This window comes from Impatiens glandulifera, chromosome 1, assembly GCF_907164915.1.
Source record: "Impatiens glandulifera chromosome 1, dImpGla2.1, whole genome shotgun sequence".
Classification (NCBI taxonomy): Eukaryota; Viridiplantae; Streptophyta; class Magnoliopsida; order Ericales; family Balsaminaceae; genus Impatiens; species Impatiens glandulifera.
This window is the reverse complement of record NC_061862.1, coordinates 135,016,666-135,037,047: the sequence shown is the minus strand read 5'-3', so window position 1 is coordinate 135,037,047 and position 20,382 is coordinate 135,016,666. Positions and strand designations below refer to the sequence as shown.

The 20,382-nt window shown below is 28.7% G+C and overlaps 2 protein-coding genes across 2 annotated transcripts; one reads left to right on the top strand and one right to left on the bottom strand.

Moving 5' to 3' along the window:
• Positions 1 to 6,929: 6,929 nt before the first annotated feature.
• LOC124919847 (2-hydroxy-6-oxo-6-phenylhexa-2,4-dienoate hydrolase) lies at positions 6,930 to 9,639 on the top strand. The gene is made up of 6 exons (XM_047460202.1): positions 6,930 to 7,335; positions 7,768 to 8,203; positions 8,283 to 8,595; positions 8,685 to 8,783; positions 8,899 to 9,019; positions 9,119 to 9,639. Exons 1-6 carry the CDS (start codon positions 7,077 to 7,079, stop codon positions 9,334 to 9,336), a joined length of 1,446 nt encoding a protein of 481 aa, XP_047316158.1. The 5' UTR covers positions 6,930 to 7,076; the 3' UTR covers positions 9,337 to 9,639.
• A 4,574-nt stretch (positions 9,640 to 14,213) lies between these two features.
• On the bottom strand, positions 14,214 to 16,261 carry LOC124944174 (lipase-like). Its single transcript, XM_047484615.1, has 9 exons — positions 16,187 to 16,261; positions 15,610 to 15,675; positions 15,445 to 15,492; positions 15,265 to 15,332; positions 15,122 to 15,194; positions 14,885 to 15,046; positions 14,608 to 14,802; positions 14,426 to 14,514; positions 14,214 to 14,280 (listed from the first exon to the last, which is right to left on the bottom strand). Exons 1-9 carry the CDS (start codon positions 16,259 to 16,261, stop codon positions 14,214 to 14,216), a joined length of 843 nt encoding a protein of 280 aa, XP_047340571.1.
• Between the last annotated feature and the right edge of the window lie 4,121 nt (positions 16,262 to 20,382).

The window sequence follows — 20,382 nt, the reverse complement described above, 5'->3', positions numbered from 1 at the left end:
TGGTCGCGATAGATAAGTATAAATTTTTCGTCGTATTTGTAATTTAAACATCCTTTTACTTACAAAGAGTGCAAAGTACTTTAAAAAATATCACGTTAAAGTAAGTTAAAAAACAAACGTCTTTTTTGGTATATAGCAAAATTTGAATTATCCAATCCATATTTTACCGTACTCATACTATACCCATACTCATACTATACCCATACCCATACCCATACCCATACCCATACCCATACCCATACCCATACCCATACCCATACCCATACCCATACCCATACCCATACCCATACCCATACCCATACCCATACCCATACCCATACCCATACCCATACCCATACCCATACCCATACCCATACCCATACCCATACCCATACCCATACCCATACTACTGAATAATATGAGTTGTATTATAAGTTGTGTAAATTTTATTTATGTTAAATATGGATTGAGTGATACATGTTAAGTTTACCCTCACTACAACAAAACATACTTTCAACGACCCTTATATGCCAACCCATATTAAGCGTGAGTAAAAATTAAAAGAAAAAAACTTTTGCCAACCTTTATATCTTTACCACCACCTTTATTTTTTTTATATACAAACTTTGTAACTTTGTTAAAACCTTATAATTTAAATATTCTAAATTTTAATAATTTTTATGTTTTATTTTTAAACTTTGTAAATATTTTTTTTTAATTTTTTAATTTTTTTAAAATTAAATTTAACTTAAAATTTTGTTAACATTAAAATTTAATTAATATTTTTTATATAACATAATTTTTAAACTTTGTATAGTATTATTAATATATGTCTTTTATTTAATTATTTATTTAAATTTAATTAAAAGTAAAATATGAGAGAGTTCAGTAGTTTCAGAAGTGTTAATATGACATTTATCCCACATTGGAGAAAAAGAAGAAGTTTTTGGTATATAAAATATGAGAAAGTTCATTAGTTTCTGAAGTGTTTTTAAGGTTATAATGTGCTGGACTATGGGTTCACCCTAAGGGTTTAGGGTTATGTTCATTAGGTACTTGAGAGATGAAGGGCAAATGTGATAATAGTAGAGATAAAAAAAATAACATCTAAAATGAAAATAGAAAAAAACAAATTTTAAAAATAAAATAGACTTTTAGCGACGTTTTTTAATTTTGCCAACGCTTAAATAAGCGTTGTTAAAACTTTCGCCTTTCGGCAACGCTTGTACCGACGCTTAAATAAGAGTGGTAAAAACTTGCGCCCACCCTGCTTCTGGCGACGCAAGAATAAGTGTCGGTAATATATTTAGCGACGCTTTTAAAGGTTGGCAGAAGTCTTTTTAAGCGTCGCCGAAAGTCATTTTTGTTGTAGTGCCTGTTTGCTCAACCTACTTGCCCCAATTCAATAAATTAATATATTTGACGAAATAAACAATAAAAAAGACTAATAAGTAGAATCAAACTAACCCTATTCATTTAGGTTGCGAATGAATTGACTTATGATCAATTTAACCAACTCCAAGACTTCAAACAATAACTGCATAATTAATACAAGCAAAAACTTTTAAACATTTATATATGACAAGTAATCTATGTTCTATAAGTATATATATAAAATGATACTTAATTTTTAAAGTGTTTGGATTTCTGGGTCGAGAGTTGTGCTTAATTTGGATATATATGTGAGAGTAAATTGATATTTGGGTCGGATTGTGGGTTAACCCGCTCATAAACTTAAAACGCTTAAAAATAAAATTAAAAATGATATATGTATGTTTAGAACTTGCAACCTAACAAAACAAATAAAACTCTGTAAATATTAACTAATAAAACTTTATATTTTAAATTCAACACCAAATTTGATGAACGCAGGACATTCTTAAAAATAGAAGTTACAATTTTTTAACTAACTAATGATATATGCTTAATTTTTAAAGTGTTCGAATTGCCAGGTCGAGAGTTAAGGTTAATTTGGTTATATATGTGAGAGTAAATGGATACTTGATTCGGATTGTGGGTTGACCCGCCCATAAATTTAAAACGGTTAAGTATGTTTCGAATTTGCAACCTAACAAAACAAGTATTCTCATTTAATTAAGTGTGATTGAGTTGCGGTTTGCCGATGGATAATAGGTCGGTAACAATTGAAAATGATTAAAAAAATATAAATCAAATATTTGATTTACCAAAGTGTGAGTTCACAATACTAAATATTAAAAAATATGAATTAGATATTTGATAGACCAAAGTGAAAGTGTAAGGTCACAAGATGAGAGGTTTATTGGAATGAAATATGAGAGAAAATGAGTTATTTTACAGAAGTGAATAAAATGTGAAATGAGAGTGTTCTATTTTTTATTTTAATATATTATTAATGATTTATTAAGAATTTTAAACATTAAATACATATTATTATAATTTTTTTAAAATTATTTTGTTTATATATTTTTATCCGTGTGTATCGCACAGGAATTTTTCTAGTTTGTATTTAAAAACTGTCAATAAGTTTATGAGATTAAGTTTTGTATTTTAACATGGTATTGTCAAGTTACATCCAAATAAGATATTTTGTAATTAGAGTAGTTCCATTAAATAAATGAAAATGAAAATTTGAGTAAATAAAATTTAAACCAAGTGAATGTAAATTCACATCAAATTCAAATTTAATTTTTTGTGTAAAATTTTAATCCAAATGAAGATGAAATATCAAGAGGCAAGAGAGGAAATTGTTGGGTAAATAAATTACTAGCAGTTGAATTAATAAATGAATTTATTATGATGATTTAATTTTTAGCTATATATATCCCTTCACTTTAATTGTTTTTAATATATCTTCTTCATCCATCTCATTATCTTTCTAGATTTCAAAAAATTCTTTCTTTATTTCTCGCAAGTGTTATTCGAGTTCTTCACTCGACGTTTTTTTCGTTTAAAATCGGTGATTGTAATTCTGATGTTTTTGTCTAGTTCGTTGTGTAATAGTTTTCGGTGCTAAAACATTGTAGATTTGAACCTTACTATCGATATGTTTTTTTTCATATATAATTCTCTACTGATGATAAGTTCAATTCATTGATGTAGTCTACTTAGTTTTACAATAGGTAAGTTTGAACATTTACCTCACTTCACTTAAATTATCAAATATGTCCGAGTGGTTAAGGAAATGGACTTGGAATTTGTTTGGTTTTATCTGTGCAGGTTTGAACCCTGTTGTTGACGTTTTCTTTTATATATTTTTTTGTCTATAATATCTTTGAGTGGTTAATGAGATAAATTTTAAATTTGGTGTGCTTTCTATGTTGAGGTTCAAAAACTTTTGCTCTGGCATGTATGTAAGGTTGTTGATATGTTCGGAGTGACGACTAAGGTGATAAATTAAAATTTGTTGGGTTTTTCCTTTTTTTAATTATCTGTGAAGGTAAGTCCAAACCTTTGATTTCATTTTAATTAAATTTCTAACGTTTTCGGAATGTTCAGTTAGGGTCGTTTGGTAACCCTGGAATTGGCATTAGAATTGGAATTGGAAGGTCTAATTCCAATTCTTATGTTGGTTAGACACTTTAATATTAAGAATTGGAATTGGAATTAGAATTCCAATGTAATTCAATGTAGTGTAATTTGATAGTTCTCAATTCCAATATTTTTAGGTCGGAATTGTAATTCCAAATTAACACGTTTTTCACGTTTTTGACATGTTTAACACGTTTTTCACACATTAAACACATTTTTAACACGTTTAACATGTTTAACATGTTTTCATGTTTTTGGCACGTTTAACATGTTTTTGGCACGTTTAACACGTTTTTGGCACATTTAACATGTTTTTGACATATTTAATATGTTTTCATGTCCTTGACACGTTTAACACGATTTTCACGTCTTTAACACGTTTAACACATTTTGACACATTTAACACGTTTAACACGTTTTTCACATTTTGGCACACTTTGCACGTTTTGACACGTTTAACACGTTTTCACGTTTTTGATACATGTAACACGTTTTTAACAAATGAAACATGTTACCATGTTTTTAGCACGTTTAACACGTTTTTGACATGTTTAACACGTTTTTCACGTTTTGGCACGTTTAACATGTTTTTCACATATTTGGCACGTTTAACACGTTTTTAACACGTTTAAAATGTTTTTAACACATTAAACACATTTAACACGTTGTTGACACGTTTCACATATTTTTTACATTTTTGACACGTTTAACACATTTTTAACACATTTAACACGTTTTTGACACGTTTAACATGTTTTTAACACATTTAACATGTTTTTCACGTTTTGGCACGTTTAACAAGTTTTTCACTTATTTGGCACGTTTAACATATTTTTGATACGTTTAACTCATTTAACAAATTTTTAACACATTATACACGTTTATCATGTTTTTGACACGTTTAACACGTTTAACACGTTTTGGTATGTTTAACACATTTTTGCACGTTTAACATGTTTGATAAAATTTGGCACATTTAGCATATTTTGACATGTTTAATACGTTTTGCCCCGTTTAACACACTTGTGACATGTTTAAAACGTGTTAAATATGCCAAAATGTGTTAAACATGCCAAAAATGTGAAAAACGTGTTAAACGTGTTAAAATGTGTTAAACTTGTCAAAATGTGTTAAACGTATCAAAAACGTGTAAAACGTGCTAAAAATGTGTAAAATGTACCAAAAACGTGTTAAACGTGTGAAAAACATGTTAAACGAGTTAAAAATGTCAAAAACGTGTTAAATGTGCCAAAACCATGTTAAACTTATCAAAACTTGTGAAAAACATATTAAACGTATTAAAAGTGTCAAAAACGTGTTAAATATGCCAAAAACGTGAATAACGTGTAAAAAACATGTTAAACATGAAAAACGTGTTAAACGTGCCAAAACGTGAAAAACGTGTTAATCGTGTCAAAAATGTGTGGAAAACGTGTTAAACATTCCAAAAATGTGAAAAATATGTTAACGTGTGAAAATGTGTTAAACATGTTAAACATGTCAAAAACGTGAAAAAGGTGTTAAACTTGTTAAAACGTGTAAAAAATATGTTAAACGTATTTAAAATGTCAAAAACGTGTTAAACATATAAAAAAACGCAAAAACATGTTAAACGTGTGAAAATGTATTTTTTGTGTGAAAAATGTTAAACATGTTTAAAACGTGTTTAAACGTGCCAAAAACGTGTTAAACGTGCCAAAAATATGTTAAACGTGTTTAAACGTGTCAAAAACGTGTTAAACATGTCAAAAACGTGTTAAACGTGTTAAAAATGTCATAAATGTGTTAAATATGTTAAACATGTCAAAAACGTATTAAACGTGCCAAAAACGTAAAAACATATTTATGAAATTAACGTTTTGAACCGATATTTTATTTTACAAACATAAGAATTGGAATTAAATTACAATTCTATTATTTTCCCAAATATAAGAATTGAAATTTAATTACAATTTTATAATTTTTCCAAATATAGGAATTGAATATGTCAATTCTCATTGAATTAGAATTAGAATTAGAATTTCCCTCGTCAAACACACCTTTAAAGAATTCTTGAAATATATTGGGTTTGCTCACATAGGTCCGAATTATTTTATTCTATATATTTTTTTGTAATTCTTTACTAATGGTATAATATGTAAATAATTCGATTTGATGGATATTTATTCATCAAAAATACACATTATAATTTTTGATTTCTTCTTATTTAAATTTTAAACCACTTATTGAAAATGAAATGAAAGGATCATGAACATAAAAAATTATTTTTCAAAGTACTTATACATATCACTATCTCGAACAAGTTATATTCCAATAATTTTGGATCATGGTAGAATAAACTCTCCTCTCTAGTTGAACTAAACTCACCAAAAGTACTCTGAGCCATCAAGCATTTTGAGTCCAACACTTACGTTTAGAGAAGAAAGTAAAGTAAAGGGTTTGATAAGCTGATGAAAGAACTTCATTTGGGGGACAAAGAGAGATGAGACTTTTACCAACTCCTTGACCATTAAAAATATATATAAAAGAATGTCAACCATTTTTTCTCTAGTTAATATTCTCAACGGTTAGACAAACAAACAAGTAAAATTTTGTGAAATGATATTTACGACATTATTTGCATGTGAAAAAGAGTCCTGCTCACCCAACAAAATTTGAAAACATCTCAAATCATAAGTGATTAAATTGATTATGTACTTTTCTTAACATTATGATGTAATTTTTTTAATTTATTTGAAATTTTGAATATGTTTAGACAGTGTTTGCTTTTCCCAACAAAAACTATTATGTTATTTTTATATTTTTAGCTAACAAAACAATTATGAAATTGCAAGACAAAAATTATTATAAAACTATCAAAACAACTTGAGTTTGTTTGATTTGTTGTTTTTGAATATAATTTTTTATTTTAATTTGACTAGTTTTAAAATTGTATTTCTCCTATTATTATTAATTTAACCATTGAATCACTTATAGATCAATTTACTTCTAGGCCCTAAAAACGATTCACTTCTCATCCGACTTCTTAGAATGAATCTAAAAAAGCTTCATAATGTTATTCATTGTTGGTGTGTTGGCCTATAAATTGAGCTGCCCCAACTCTGTAATAGAAAAACGTGAAAAGAATGTGATTGCCTTAAATTAATTTTTTAAATTTTGTTTGAAAAATTGTTTTTTTAATGAGATTTAAACCTATAACCAAATAAAAAAAATTGAATGTTTATCGATTTCCTCAAACTAGATACTAAATAGTTAAATTGAAAATAATTGAGATAATAAATTAAACCATTTATTTTATTAACTAAAATATTCTTACTTTATTTTTCTTAAAATTAAAAATATAAGTAAATAAATCAATTACAAACTCAAATAAAAATAAGAAAATCAAGATCAAACAAGATCTAAATGCTTCCTTTTTAATTGGGTTCTTCTCTTCTTTCTTTCTTATCCTAAAATGTCTCTCTCTTCATCACTCTCATTCTCATGCTATTGATGCAATCTTCAAATTCTGTACTAGTGCATTTTGCACATTCTCTCTATCATCACTCTCTCATGTTCTACAACATCGTTCACTGAAGTTCATCTCTATGTACTTGGCGGGAGTTATGATAGTTGGCGGCAGTAGTCTTCGAATTCGAGCTACTCATCGTCATATTTCCCTCTTTCCTTCCGTCGAATCAGCGCCATTTCATGTATTTAACCTCAAATCTCACTTTCAGAAATGGAATCATCCTCCAAAGAAACTGTCATTCAATTCCATCGCAGGAAATACTAATCTCCGTTTCTCCGTCGCTGCTTCCGCCTCTTCTCCCTCCTTAGACGCTGGCACCGGCTCTGATTATTCCGGTACTTAATAATTCTTCTCCTACTAAATTCAATTTGTTCAAATTTCAGTAATTGTAACTCTTTAAGTTTTGAATTATCACCGTAAATAGCTGATTGGTCTCTTTGATTCCATTACTGCTTTCAATGTATGAAGATTCAGTAAACAAAATCATTTCTTTCACACACTTTCTCTAACAATCCTAATCTTCTTACCGTGACATTCTTATGGTTTTAATTTTTAATTAGGTCAAGAAAATTATTAGGTTGTTGAACTGTATAATATATAGAGATGATCTCTATTAGCTTGAGGAAATTAGTCTCTATTATTGGCATTCAAATTTACAACTGAAGCATCCTTAGATGTTAGAATGATCACTTTATGGATCTAGCAACTTGGAAAATTTCTAGTTAAAATGATCAACTCTTATTGCCTTTCTTGGTTCAATTTTTCAGATAAGTTATTTGGTCCAAGACAAAAGCATAAGAAGAAGAAGAAATTAGCGGGTATAGATCAGGATGAGTTGCTAGATCCAATCCAGTTAGCTGATCCAGACAGTTGTTTCTGCGAATTCAATGAAATACATGTGCACCACAAGGTTTGTGAACCTGAATCGTCGACCACTAATTCCCAAGCTAACAAAATTGGTCTTCCTATGATCTTACTCCATGGATTTGGGGCTTCTTTGTTTTCATGGCACAAGGTAATGAAGCCTTTGGCTTGTGTCACTGGTTCAAAAGTTCTTGCATTCGATAGGCCAGCATTCGGGCTGACTTCTAGAACAGAACCGAGTAGAGACAAGCCTCTTAATCCATATTCTACTATATTCTCTACACTTGCAACATTATTCTTCATTGAATCCTTAACTGCCGAGAAGGCAATTCTTGTGGGGTACATATTTTGTTCTGATTTTTTTTATGCATGTAGCAGAAGTTATGATTTTTAATACAGTTTTTTTCTTTCTATTCAGGCATTCAGCTGGTGCCATTATAGCTGTGAATGCATATTTTGAAGCTCCTGAACGAGTCGCAGCCTTGATCCTAGTCGCTCCAGCAATTATAGCTCCATTAATGGCACCTAAAGCTCGAAAAAACAAATCCCAGATAAGTTCAACAACTGTTACCAAAAATCCATTCATCATGCTTTTCAGTCTTTTCTCAAAATTCTACAAGTTTATTGTACTGGGAATCATGTCTATGCTTAGAAACTTGTTTAATTTCGTCAACTCGATTTATAAGAAAACTCTATCAGCGATTCTTCTCTCGGGTTTTGGTGTGATGTTGGTAAGTCTATGTTTCTCTGAAGTTCGTTGTGGAACTAAATGACCTACTCACCCTTATCAAATAACAAATTTCTATTTTACTATTGTTAGGTAAGGATATTAATAGACAAATTTGGTATTTCCGCTGTTCGTAGCGCCTATTATGATCCAAATAAGGTCCCTGACCACGTCCTACATGGCTACACCAAGGTATTAAGCCTGGTTGAGATATTAATATAAAAAACTGAAAATGAAGTGTTTGAATACTGAATTTTCTCGAGGCTTGATTAGATCCATTTCCTCATTTGATATTTGTACACATCAGCCTCTGAAAGCTAAAGGATGGGATCGGGCTCTTGTGGAATTCACAGTAGCGTTGCTAGCAGATCAGGACACCCGTTCGAATCCATCACTAACGAGTAGACTGGAAGAAATATCATGCCCAGGTACAGTTTATAGTAGTATTCTGATCATACTATTGTCAGTTGGATCATGATTCATGGATATGCTGCATTTCTTTCTCAAATTTTGTTTTTTGGAAACAGTTCTAATTATCACTGGAGATACAGACAGACTAGTTCCATCTTGGAATTCGGAGAAACTCTCTAGAGCTTTACCAGGATCTTTTCTTGAAATTATCAAGAACTGTGGCCACATGCCCCACGAAGAGAAATCCGAAGAGTTCATCTCTATTGTCGAGAAATTTCTGCAGGGAGTCTTCTTTAGAAGCTCACATGATCTTCGTTATAATCCAGGAACTTGATATGAACGGGTAAAGTTCAAGAAAAATGTCTTATGATTTGTTAACAATTGGTTTACTGGTATAAAACAACATGATCTCGATACTATAACAAATAAATGTATAGATTGTTGTGGACAAACTAAGGCACAATGTATAAATCCCCCAAAACTTAATGGGGGATTATGCCTCAGAATCTCCATTTGGGGAGGTGGAAACTCCAAAACAAGCCTAATCTTGATGCTCTAAATTCAGATACAAAAGCTAAACAAAATGTGAGATTAGTTTTATATGATGAAAAATATAATGGTCCAATTGGTTTTCCGAGATAATGTGTTTCAAACGGTTGAATATAGAAAAAGATTGATATATTATTTTTTTTTTATAAATATTATAAATTAATTAAAAAAAAAGTTAAAAATACTCTCTTAAAATAAGAAATGAATGTGCGACTGTTTCTTTTTTTTTAAGTCTGAAATAGTTGAAAGGCAAATTATTTGGGCGGTCCTCTAATTATTTCGATCACTCACTTTTAGCACTTAAATTAATTTTTGAAACAAATCGCTCTTTCAATTTTTAGACAGGTCACCAATAACTCTTTCGTCAACTTTTTGATTAAACATAACTACTTAAGTTTAAAATATTATTTTTTTATATATTATCTTTAATCTTATTTTTTATATATATAAATATATATATATATATATTATGATTAATTTTTATATTTATATAATTATTAAATCTCTTATATATATATATATTATATATATATATATTTATATTTATAAAACAAAGTTTAAAAATAATTTATATATATTATCTTTAATCATTAATTATATATATAATATATATAAATTTATATAATATATATTTTAAAAAATAATTTGAAAGTTAAAAGTAATGGTAATCTTTCAATTACTCAATTACTTTTAATCTTTAAATAATTTTTTAAAATATATATTATATAAATATTATATATAAATTAATGATTAAAGATAATATATATTTATTATATAAATTATTTTAAATTTTATTTTATATAGATATATATAAAAATAATAATAAATAATATATATATATATAAAAGATTTAATAGTTATATAAATATAAAAATTAATAATAATAATAATATATATATATATATATAAAGGATTTAATAATTAAAATATAAAAAATAAGATTAAAGATAATATATAAAAATAATATTTTAAACTTAAGCTGTTATGTTTTAACCAAAAGTTGACGGAAGGGTCATTTTTAACCTTTCTAAAAGATGTTTCAGGACGATTTGTTTCAAAAATTAATTTAAGGGTTAAAAGTGAGCGATCAGAGTAATTAGAGGACAACCCAGATAATTTGCCCTAATTAAAATTGTATTTTTGGTTTGTGTTTTATTTAATAAAAATAATTTAAGATTAAATTTCAAATAATAATTAAATTAAAATATAATAAATAATCAAATAGGTTTGAAGCTACAAAAAATATAAAACACATCAGCATTATAATAATACAATTTTCAATTTTGTTAGAACTTTGTGAAATAATAGTATGCGAATTTTTAAATTTTTTTAACAGTTGGTTTTCAATTCAATTTAGAGTGCGACTAATATTTGCAGGTTAAACAAATAGCCCGCAAACACACTTGATCAATTAATCAGAAAAACGAAATTTATCGCCTAAAATGGTCAAACATAGGACTCTCTACGAGGCTAGGGATATCTATTTTTTTTTCAAGTCGAGTGAAAAGGAATGAGTTTTTATATTAAGAAATATTATTGAATTTGTAATACATTGACAAATTTGAAGACTAGATTTTGAAAACATTGAGGATTATATTTAGTAAAAAAGTCAGCAATTCAAGCTTTACGAAAAAAATATGAATCAATTGTATGGTACCATTAATGACACGATGTCTAGGGATGTCAATGGGTACCCGTATACCCGATACCCGTGGGTACTCGATAGTCGGGTTCAGGTATTAAATCGGGGTCGAGGTCGGGGTCGGGCATGGGGAGGGGAAGAAGATACCTGGTCGGGCACAGGGTCGTGGATGAGGAGTGTGCGAAACCCAAACCCGATACCCGATTATATTAATATTAAAATTATTTTTTTTATTAGAGTTTAATGTGTGACTTTTCAAATACTTCATCATTACAATTATATCATAAATATATCATTTAATTTGATCTTATCCACATCGTCATAAATACACTACACTCCAATTTTAAATTTCTTATATTCCAAAAAAGAATATTTCTTTATATTAATCTTCAACATCAACTTTTATTTTAATAATAAAATATTACTTCTCTCTCATGTTTTTCATGTTCATTTTCTATTTTTTTTTTTTAAATTTCATTCTCATTTTTCTCAATTCTAGTTTATCTTCTTCAAGATCTACAAAAATAAATATGTAGGTAAGTAATATTTTTATTTGTATTTTTAACAATTCTATATTACTAATTTTAAAATAATTTATTAAAGTTCGTTTCTTTTCTTTCAATATTTATAATCTTTAATCAGGTAATGGGGTACCCATTGGGGATCGTGTACCTGACGAATCGAGGATGGGGATAGAAGTAGAGATATTCGTCAGGTTTGGATTCGGAGTCAGATAGTGAAATGAAAATCGGGTTCGGAGATGGGTACTTAACTATTCGCCGGGTAGGATACCCGTTGTCATCCTTAATGATGTCGTGTTTGATGACAATCAATTTTGATGTGTTTGGTACGTCCGTGAAAGACATCATTATAAGAAATCTGCATTGCACTATTATTATAAAAAAAAGAGAAATAATAGAGGATGAAGAAACACCCATATCTTGAAATAACAATTGTAGCCAAAGAAGCTCAGATGTAGTATTCGCAAGAGCACGATATTCAGATTTTGTACTAGAACAAGAAACAATAGTTTGTTTCTTACTTCTCCATTAAATGAAAGATATGCAAAAAAATAACAGTAGTTAAGTAATGGATCGACAATCACTTGGATCCCCTGCCCAATTAGTATATACTCGTAACTCTACAAGAGAAGAGTGAGCAAAATGTAATTCATGAAATAAAATTCTTCTAATGTATTGTAATATGCGAAAAACGAAAAAGAAGTGAGTAGTATGAGGACATGACATAACTCACTGTATGGACAAAATAGACAATATATGGTTGAGTGATAGTAAGGTGTATAAGACTACCAACTAGTTGTCGATAAAGTGTTTTATCACTTATTAGAATACCATCAGACAAACGCTCTGTGAAGTCAAATAATGTGCTAACAATTTTGTGTCAGTAATACCAGTCCGAGATATGAGATCAGTTACATATTTAACTTGTGATAGATAATTACTAGATTCATTGGTAAATACTATAAGTTCTAAAAATTAACTTAATTGTCCAAGGTCTTTCATTTCAAACTATTGATGTAGGAAAAAAATTTAGATTGTGAATGTCATTTATGTCATCATTAGTAATTATTATGTCATCCACATAAAAATAAAAATAAGTACAATCTTGATTAGTTTTGCGCAAAAACAATGCATTATTATAAGAATTAGATTTAAAACTGAGATTGTCAATGGTGTAGCTAAATTTGGCGAACTACTCTCTAAGAGTTTTCTTGAGACCATAAAGAGTTTTACGGAGTCTACAAACTTTATTTGGTGGATAATCATACCTAGAGGAGGTTGCATATATATATATATATATATACATACACTTTCTTTTATTAGTTCATCGTTAATGATTGCAATCATGACATTCATTTGAAATAGTTGTAATATTTTTCTAACAGCTACTATAATGAGACTACGAAACAAGGTTAGGCGAGCGTACGTTTCTTCATAACTAATACCATATTCTTGAGTGTATCTCTTATAAACAAGATAACCTTTATATCGTTTAACTGAACTATTTGCTCGTGTCTTAGTTTAAAAGACTCATTTGTAACCAACAACATACTTATGTGAAGGTAAATCAACCATGTCCTAAGTTTTTGTCTTGGTAAGTGCTTGTAATTTTTCTGTCATTGCTGTCACAAAAGGTTAGAGTTGGTCTTGTGAAAAGTGTGAATTTCATAGAGAGAGACAATAACTTAGTATACATGAATATTACGAAGACAAATAGAAAGTTGACTTACACGATTGATACGATGAATATGTGGTAGTGGTGGTAGATAAAGAGATTCTTGGATGATAGGATCAGATGAAGAATATGGTGGCGGTGTCAGAACAGATAAGGTATGTGGTGTTGGTGGTGGTAACAAATAAAAAAAAAAATCTTAGATGATAAAATCATATAAAGTATGTATGGGATCTTGAGATGGAGAGATGTTGAGGTAGGAAACACGTGTGGAATTGAGTCACATTAGCTGTTAAATGATCCTACTAAAAAATGTTTAGAAACAAATGTATAGTCGGAACATGAAAAAATTAAGTAGAAGACTCATTAACTCAAATTTTAGATAAGGTTGAAAAATCTTATATTTTCAAAATGATAAAAGACGAGATATACGTTGAAATAATGGATCCCAAAGTAGTATGCATATGGAAAAATAGGTTTTCTAGTGGTATATGATTACAATATACTAAATAAAAAACTACGAGGTGACAAATAAGACCGAGGAAGATAAAAGTGTAGAAGATGTAGTACCATAATATGTGACAGCATCAACAATAGCAAATGCAGATTTTGAAAACTTATTCATTAAGGTTGAATAAATGTGAAACATAGTAGTAAAAATTGAAAAGAAGAAGAAACCGGCACAATCATTAAACGGCCCCAAAATCTAAAGCCTAAACTCTGACACCATGTTAGAAAAGAGAGTATATAATATATTTAAGACGATAGAACGGTTTGCTCTTTCTTAGTTTTCTTATTAGCCTCGATCTTGCTTTGCAAAGATGTGATCAATAATAAGACATTTTCTGTCCATAATACGTCAAATGGTCCGCTTTACTGTACCCGATCACAGATCTACAATTAATAATATTCAACACCATGCAAAATCAGAAACTAATTCTTAAACAAAAAAAGAAAAGTGTTAAGATGATCAGTTGTGTGTGTTTATGGGTTTCAAATGGTAAAGTAAAACTAAAAAGGGAACAATTTATTTAATTACCTACTGCAACAAGGGTCTTCACCAGATCCATCGCAGACTTCCTCTTCTGTGTGGACTAAGCTGCCATTTTGAACCGTATGAATCCATACCTATCATTTTTTTTATATAATAAAATACTCTTCATTCCATCATCATCAATCAATCAATATATGCACTTAATTCATTTAACAAAATATGATTACCTCTATTGGGAAATGATGATAAGTTGTATGAGGAAAAAACCGATTATATGGAGGAAGATGAGGTACAATATCATGGTTATTGACTACCCTGATCGTTTGAGGAACAAATCGACTGTAATAAGATGCAAAGATTGCATTTCCAATTCGAGGCAGTCCAAATGTGATAGCTTCAATGTTCTTAGCTTCACCTCTTATCTGCCAAAATTATATATCATTTTAACCAATCTATATATATGCAGAACCAACCATACACAATTATATCTAGTATTCGAGAGACCTTGAGATCCAATGCACAAAATGAAGCCATTGCTCCTCCCAATGAATGACCAGTCACTATAATACTATTGTTTCCATAAACCTTCTTGGCCTTTTTAATAGCATTTAAGACTGCATTTTGCATTGTTGTATTGTAATAAGAAGAATAAAATCCATGATGCACCTGAAGCATGCAGCAACAAAGGCAAATTTAATAAATTAACATTTGTTTGGGATAAGAAAAATAAGGAATATTTACCATGGCACCAGGCATGTCAGGGTAATGTAAATCCAGCTTTATAAGGTATAAATTTGCAATCCAATTCTGTATGCTGTATTTGGAATCTTCAATACATTTTATATTTTTACTTTGATATTATTTACAAAACCAACATCACCAACCTGTTCCCTTGAGTTCCTCTGAATGAAATAACAAAAGAATTCAAGTTGTTTGCAAACCCAACATATGCCTACAATGCAAAGCATGTCCATGAGCTTTTTTTTTTACTTTATCTACCATTTTAATGGTTTAAACTACTAGATCCATCACCCATGCAAAGGAAAACAAGGACTAATATGCACCTGCAGGTTGTGCTCAACATCAACAATCAGCTCAACAAACTCAAATCCCTGCATCCAACAAACATCATATATCTCATAAGCATTTGAGACTTGAGAGTAAATGATTCATTTCATATTAAAAGTTATCTCATGGATCAAACAAAAGTCAAGTAGATGCAGCCATACCTTGGTCAAGCCATTACATCGTGAACATGTCCAACTAACTAGTTTTGTCGTCTCTCTAAGGTATGCCTGCCGAGAGTAAAAAAAATATAATTAATTTTCCTAAATGGATTACTTCAATAGAAAAGTAGTCAGTCGAGTAATGATAAAAAACAGAAATTTGGTGTCATGAATGATATTGGGATTATATGACAATACATGAATGAATTTGATAAATGAAACTTCTCTCTTCTATAAGATTTCAAGTTCTATCAAATATTGTCATGTCATTCTCGACACCATTCAGTACACTAAAGGAAATTTCTAAAAGAAATCAAATAAGACATGAGTTGACTTATCAAATACACAATGTCACCTAATTGAAGTCAGCCTGGATAGCTTGTTGATGCATTCTATCGTAAAGTCATATTTGCCTATATTTTATCTTTTGGTGACTTGAAAAGAAATATACATTTGAAGCATTAAAATTATAATCAATTAGTATTATATTTCATCCCAAGAATAAGAAATGGAGAATTTGATGGCACATACTTTGAAATCAATTAAGAAGGATATTATAATGTTTGAGACCATGACTTACTACAGAAGCATATTGGGCTAATATTTTAGCAAGGGTGTCATTGTAAACACTAGGGAGACCCCTGTCCTTGATCATGTGTCTTGTATCGCTCGTCTTATATGCTGCCAAATATTTGAAAATTTTAACATTTCTTTGATATCCCACAACCAAAGAAAATTATTTATAAGTGAGAAAAAAAAAAAGGAAAAAAAAGATTTCCAAATATGCAAAAATGTATATTAGTTAAGTAGGGACGGATTCAGAAATTTGAGTTTGGGTGGGCATATAAAAACGAAAAAATTATTGATAAAACGAATGAATAAACATAAGTTTTGCCCATTTTTTGTAATAATTAAATAAGGAAATGGTAAATTAAATTAAAAAATATTAAGAAATTAGGTGATTAGCTAATTAAGTAAATTCTTAATTTTTTTTCTTTTGAATTTGTTTGATTGACTTGAGTTTTGTGAATGTGGAAATTTAATGATTTATCTCATAAAGGGTGTGTGTGATATTCACAAGAATTGAAATGTTGAGATCAATGACAAATCTAGTTTTATACATTAAGCAAAATTATTTGATTTTAAACCAATTCTTAAAAAAAATTGGATTTGTTGTTAGTGTTGAGACTTGTTTTGTAAATGTGGGAGTATAATTATTTATCTCTTAAAGAGTGATATTTATGAAAGTTGAAATGTTGAGATCACTAAGAATTATAAGTTGAGATATAGACATCCTATGGATAAATTTTCGGATCAAATTCGAGTTTGAGAAACATGTACCGTCGAATGTTTTGCTCGGAGTTGTACAAAGATCGGCCTCAACTAACATTATTCCATTATTTTCTTCTGCAAAAACAACAAATCAAAATTATTTTATTACAAATTTTATTATAATATTTTTACTAAAACTTTATTAGAAAAATAATAAACTTACTTATAATGAGAAGAACTAATAACAGTACAAGACACACTAATTTATTCATGATAAATAATAATAATAATAACACAACTTCTTTTGATGTGTTTTGTTTGTCTATAAATATGATATAAGTTTGAAGAGATGATATATTAGAGAGATATTTGAAGTGTGATAGAAGATTTTGATAACAAAAATATTTCTCTTTATTAAAAGATTAGTTTGTAGATTACCCCAATCTACCAAAATAGATTGGATAGAATTTTGACTATTTAATAATTTAATTTATTACTTAATTAAATAAATATATTAATGATTTACTTAATATAAGTCTATATGATAATGTATATTTATATTAATTTATTATTATAGACTTATCCTCTATCCAAAATAGATCGGATAGAATATTTTGACAATTTGATAATTTAACTTATTAGTTAATTTTATTAATGACTTACTTAATATAAATCTATTTGATAATGTATATTTTTATTAACTTATTATTATAAACTTACAGCTCAATCTAAATTTAATAAAACTATTACTATATATAAATTTGTAATAAAATTTTCATCTTTACAACAAATTTTCTTTTACTTATTTCTTGTCAGACTTTTAAGGCATCAATTTCAAACCTTATAAAAAAAATGTATATATAAACTAATTATAAAATAGAAAATATATATATATATATATTTATTGTCATATATATAAATATTATCGTCTCTCATCTATTTATTTATATATATATTAAGTTAGAGTACTCATTAAGTTAATAAATTATAATTTAATATACAAGTTAAAAAAATATATTAGTATTTATTTTTATTAATTTTTATTTAATATATTAAATTATATAATTTAATATATATATATATATATATTGAGTTTATTAATTCTTATATAAAAGGTATAATAGTTTCTTATTTTTAGATATTAGTTTTAGAAATTAATTCAGATATTGAATATTTAAAATTTAGATGTTTATATTTTTTAATTTAATTCTTTTTAGATATTTAACTAATTAAGCACTTAATTGGTGTTCAATATTCAATATTAATTTTTGGTTTTATAGACAAGGTTTAAAGATTAAACTTCCAACTTAAACACTAAAATCATGTTTGTTGAGGCATTTGATCAATGCTACTATGCCATTAAATTAAATTATTTAATTAATTTTTTTTTTTATATTTTGAAGGGGAGTTATATTGACAAATGGAATTATAACGAAAACTAGATCATGATTATATGTGTTCTCTGTCAAATCTGGTCTATCAAAGAAGAGAGAAACATTTTAAAAATAAAAATAATAATAATAATTTATGTCTAAAAATATGTCTAAACTCAAATAACGCGTCCATTGTCTTGAAATCATTTCTCTCTCTCAACCCTCTTCGGCGAAAATCTTCTTAAAACACAAAACCCTAGATTTATTCATTTCATTTATACAAAGAAAAAATTTCACTGAAATGGTATTTTTTTCATTTTCAACTTCAGTTATACAAAACATTTATTTTTATTTTGTATAGTGAACCAAGTTCTTCGGTTCAAGTTTAACGAACCCTAAACCATTTTTATGTTCAGGTACCCAACAAAGGCAACGTTGTAGAAAGAAATTCATAACCCAAAAGGTATTATTACTTATGTTGTTCGGCATTCCACATGAAGAAGTCTACATACATGGGACATTTTTGTCCCGAACATGACCATTATGGTCATTATGGTACCAATATGTCCTGAACATGGCCATGTTTGGGACCAAAATGTGAACATGCTCATGTTCAGGACCAATATGTCCCGAACATGGCCATGTTCGAGAAATTTTGGTAGTTTAAATAATGCCTGCATTTAAAAAAACTTTTATAATGACATTTTTTGGACTAATTTTCGCAGCCAAATTCCCAATATTCCCAATGTTGTAATGACATTTTCCTCCGAAGAAGAAATTCATGAATTCTATAAACCACATGCCCAATCAACTAAATTTTATATTTGCATATAGACCAAAAATGAAGTAGACAATAAGTAGAAATACTTCACCATTGCTTATTCAAATAGTGTTATGAATGCACGAGGTCCAAAAATATTTTTAAACCTAGACCAACAACCAAGACAAACTGTAAAACTAAGATTAATGTAGTTATTAGGGATGAAAAGAATTTGTGATAACAAGCGTATGTCTTGAGCATAATCATACATTAAGCCCTAGAAAGACACAACATATTACATCCTACAAAGTAATGGACACACATGCAAAGAGGAGATTGAAATTAAATTATGAAGCCGGAATAACTTTGGCCAAAAAATTTCAATTGTTTACAGTGGAAGATATGATAACATGTCTTTTGATGAAAGAACATGTAAAAATTACATTACAGAAGCTCGAAGGTTGAGGTTAAGGAGTGGGGATGTTAATCATTTATTAAGAATGCAAAGCAAGAACTCTATTTTTTTCTACTTGGTTGATTTTGACGAGGAATCCCAAATTGGAAACGTGTTTTGGACAGATGAAAGGTGCATGACTGCCTATGAGTATTTCTCTAATGTTATCACTTTTGATACAACCTATTTGACTAATCGTTTTGAAATACCCTTTGCTCTATTATCAAGGTTAATCACCATGATAAATCTATTTTACTTGGATTTGCTTATTGTCAAGTGAAGATTCAATTTCTTTCACTTGGTTGTTCAAAGCTTGGTTGACATGTATGTTTGACCGAGCTTCAAATGCCATAATTACATAACCAATGTCGATCCATGAAAAATGCATTTGAGATGGTATTTCCTAAAGATCATCATCGTTTTTGTTTGTGGCATATCATGAAGAAACTTTCTACAAAATTTGGAAGCCATTCTTAATACAAACTAATAAAGAAAAGGCTGAAAATATTGTATACAATTCCATTACTATTCAACAATGCGAAGACGATTGGAGACTATTAGATGCTTATTAGATAAAAGATAATGTCTGGTTGAATTCTCTATTTTTAGAAAGATCTAAATGGATACATGTTTATATGAAATACACTTTTAGGCAGGGATTTCCACATCTCAACAGAGTACAAGTATGAAGCCTTTTTTGATGGCTTTTGGCACTCTAAAACATCCCTCAAACAATTCGTGGAGCAATATGATAAGGCTTTATTGAAGAATATTGAGAAAGAAAAGAAACTGGATTTTCAATCGTTTCGTTCTCTCATACCAATTGTGAATGGTTATGCTTTTGAAAGGAATTCCAAATATTCTAAATCAAGAGATATTTAATTGTTTTAACAAGAATTTAGAGGGTTGATGTTCTG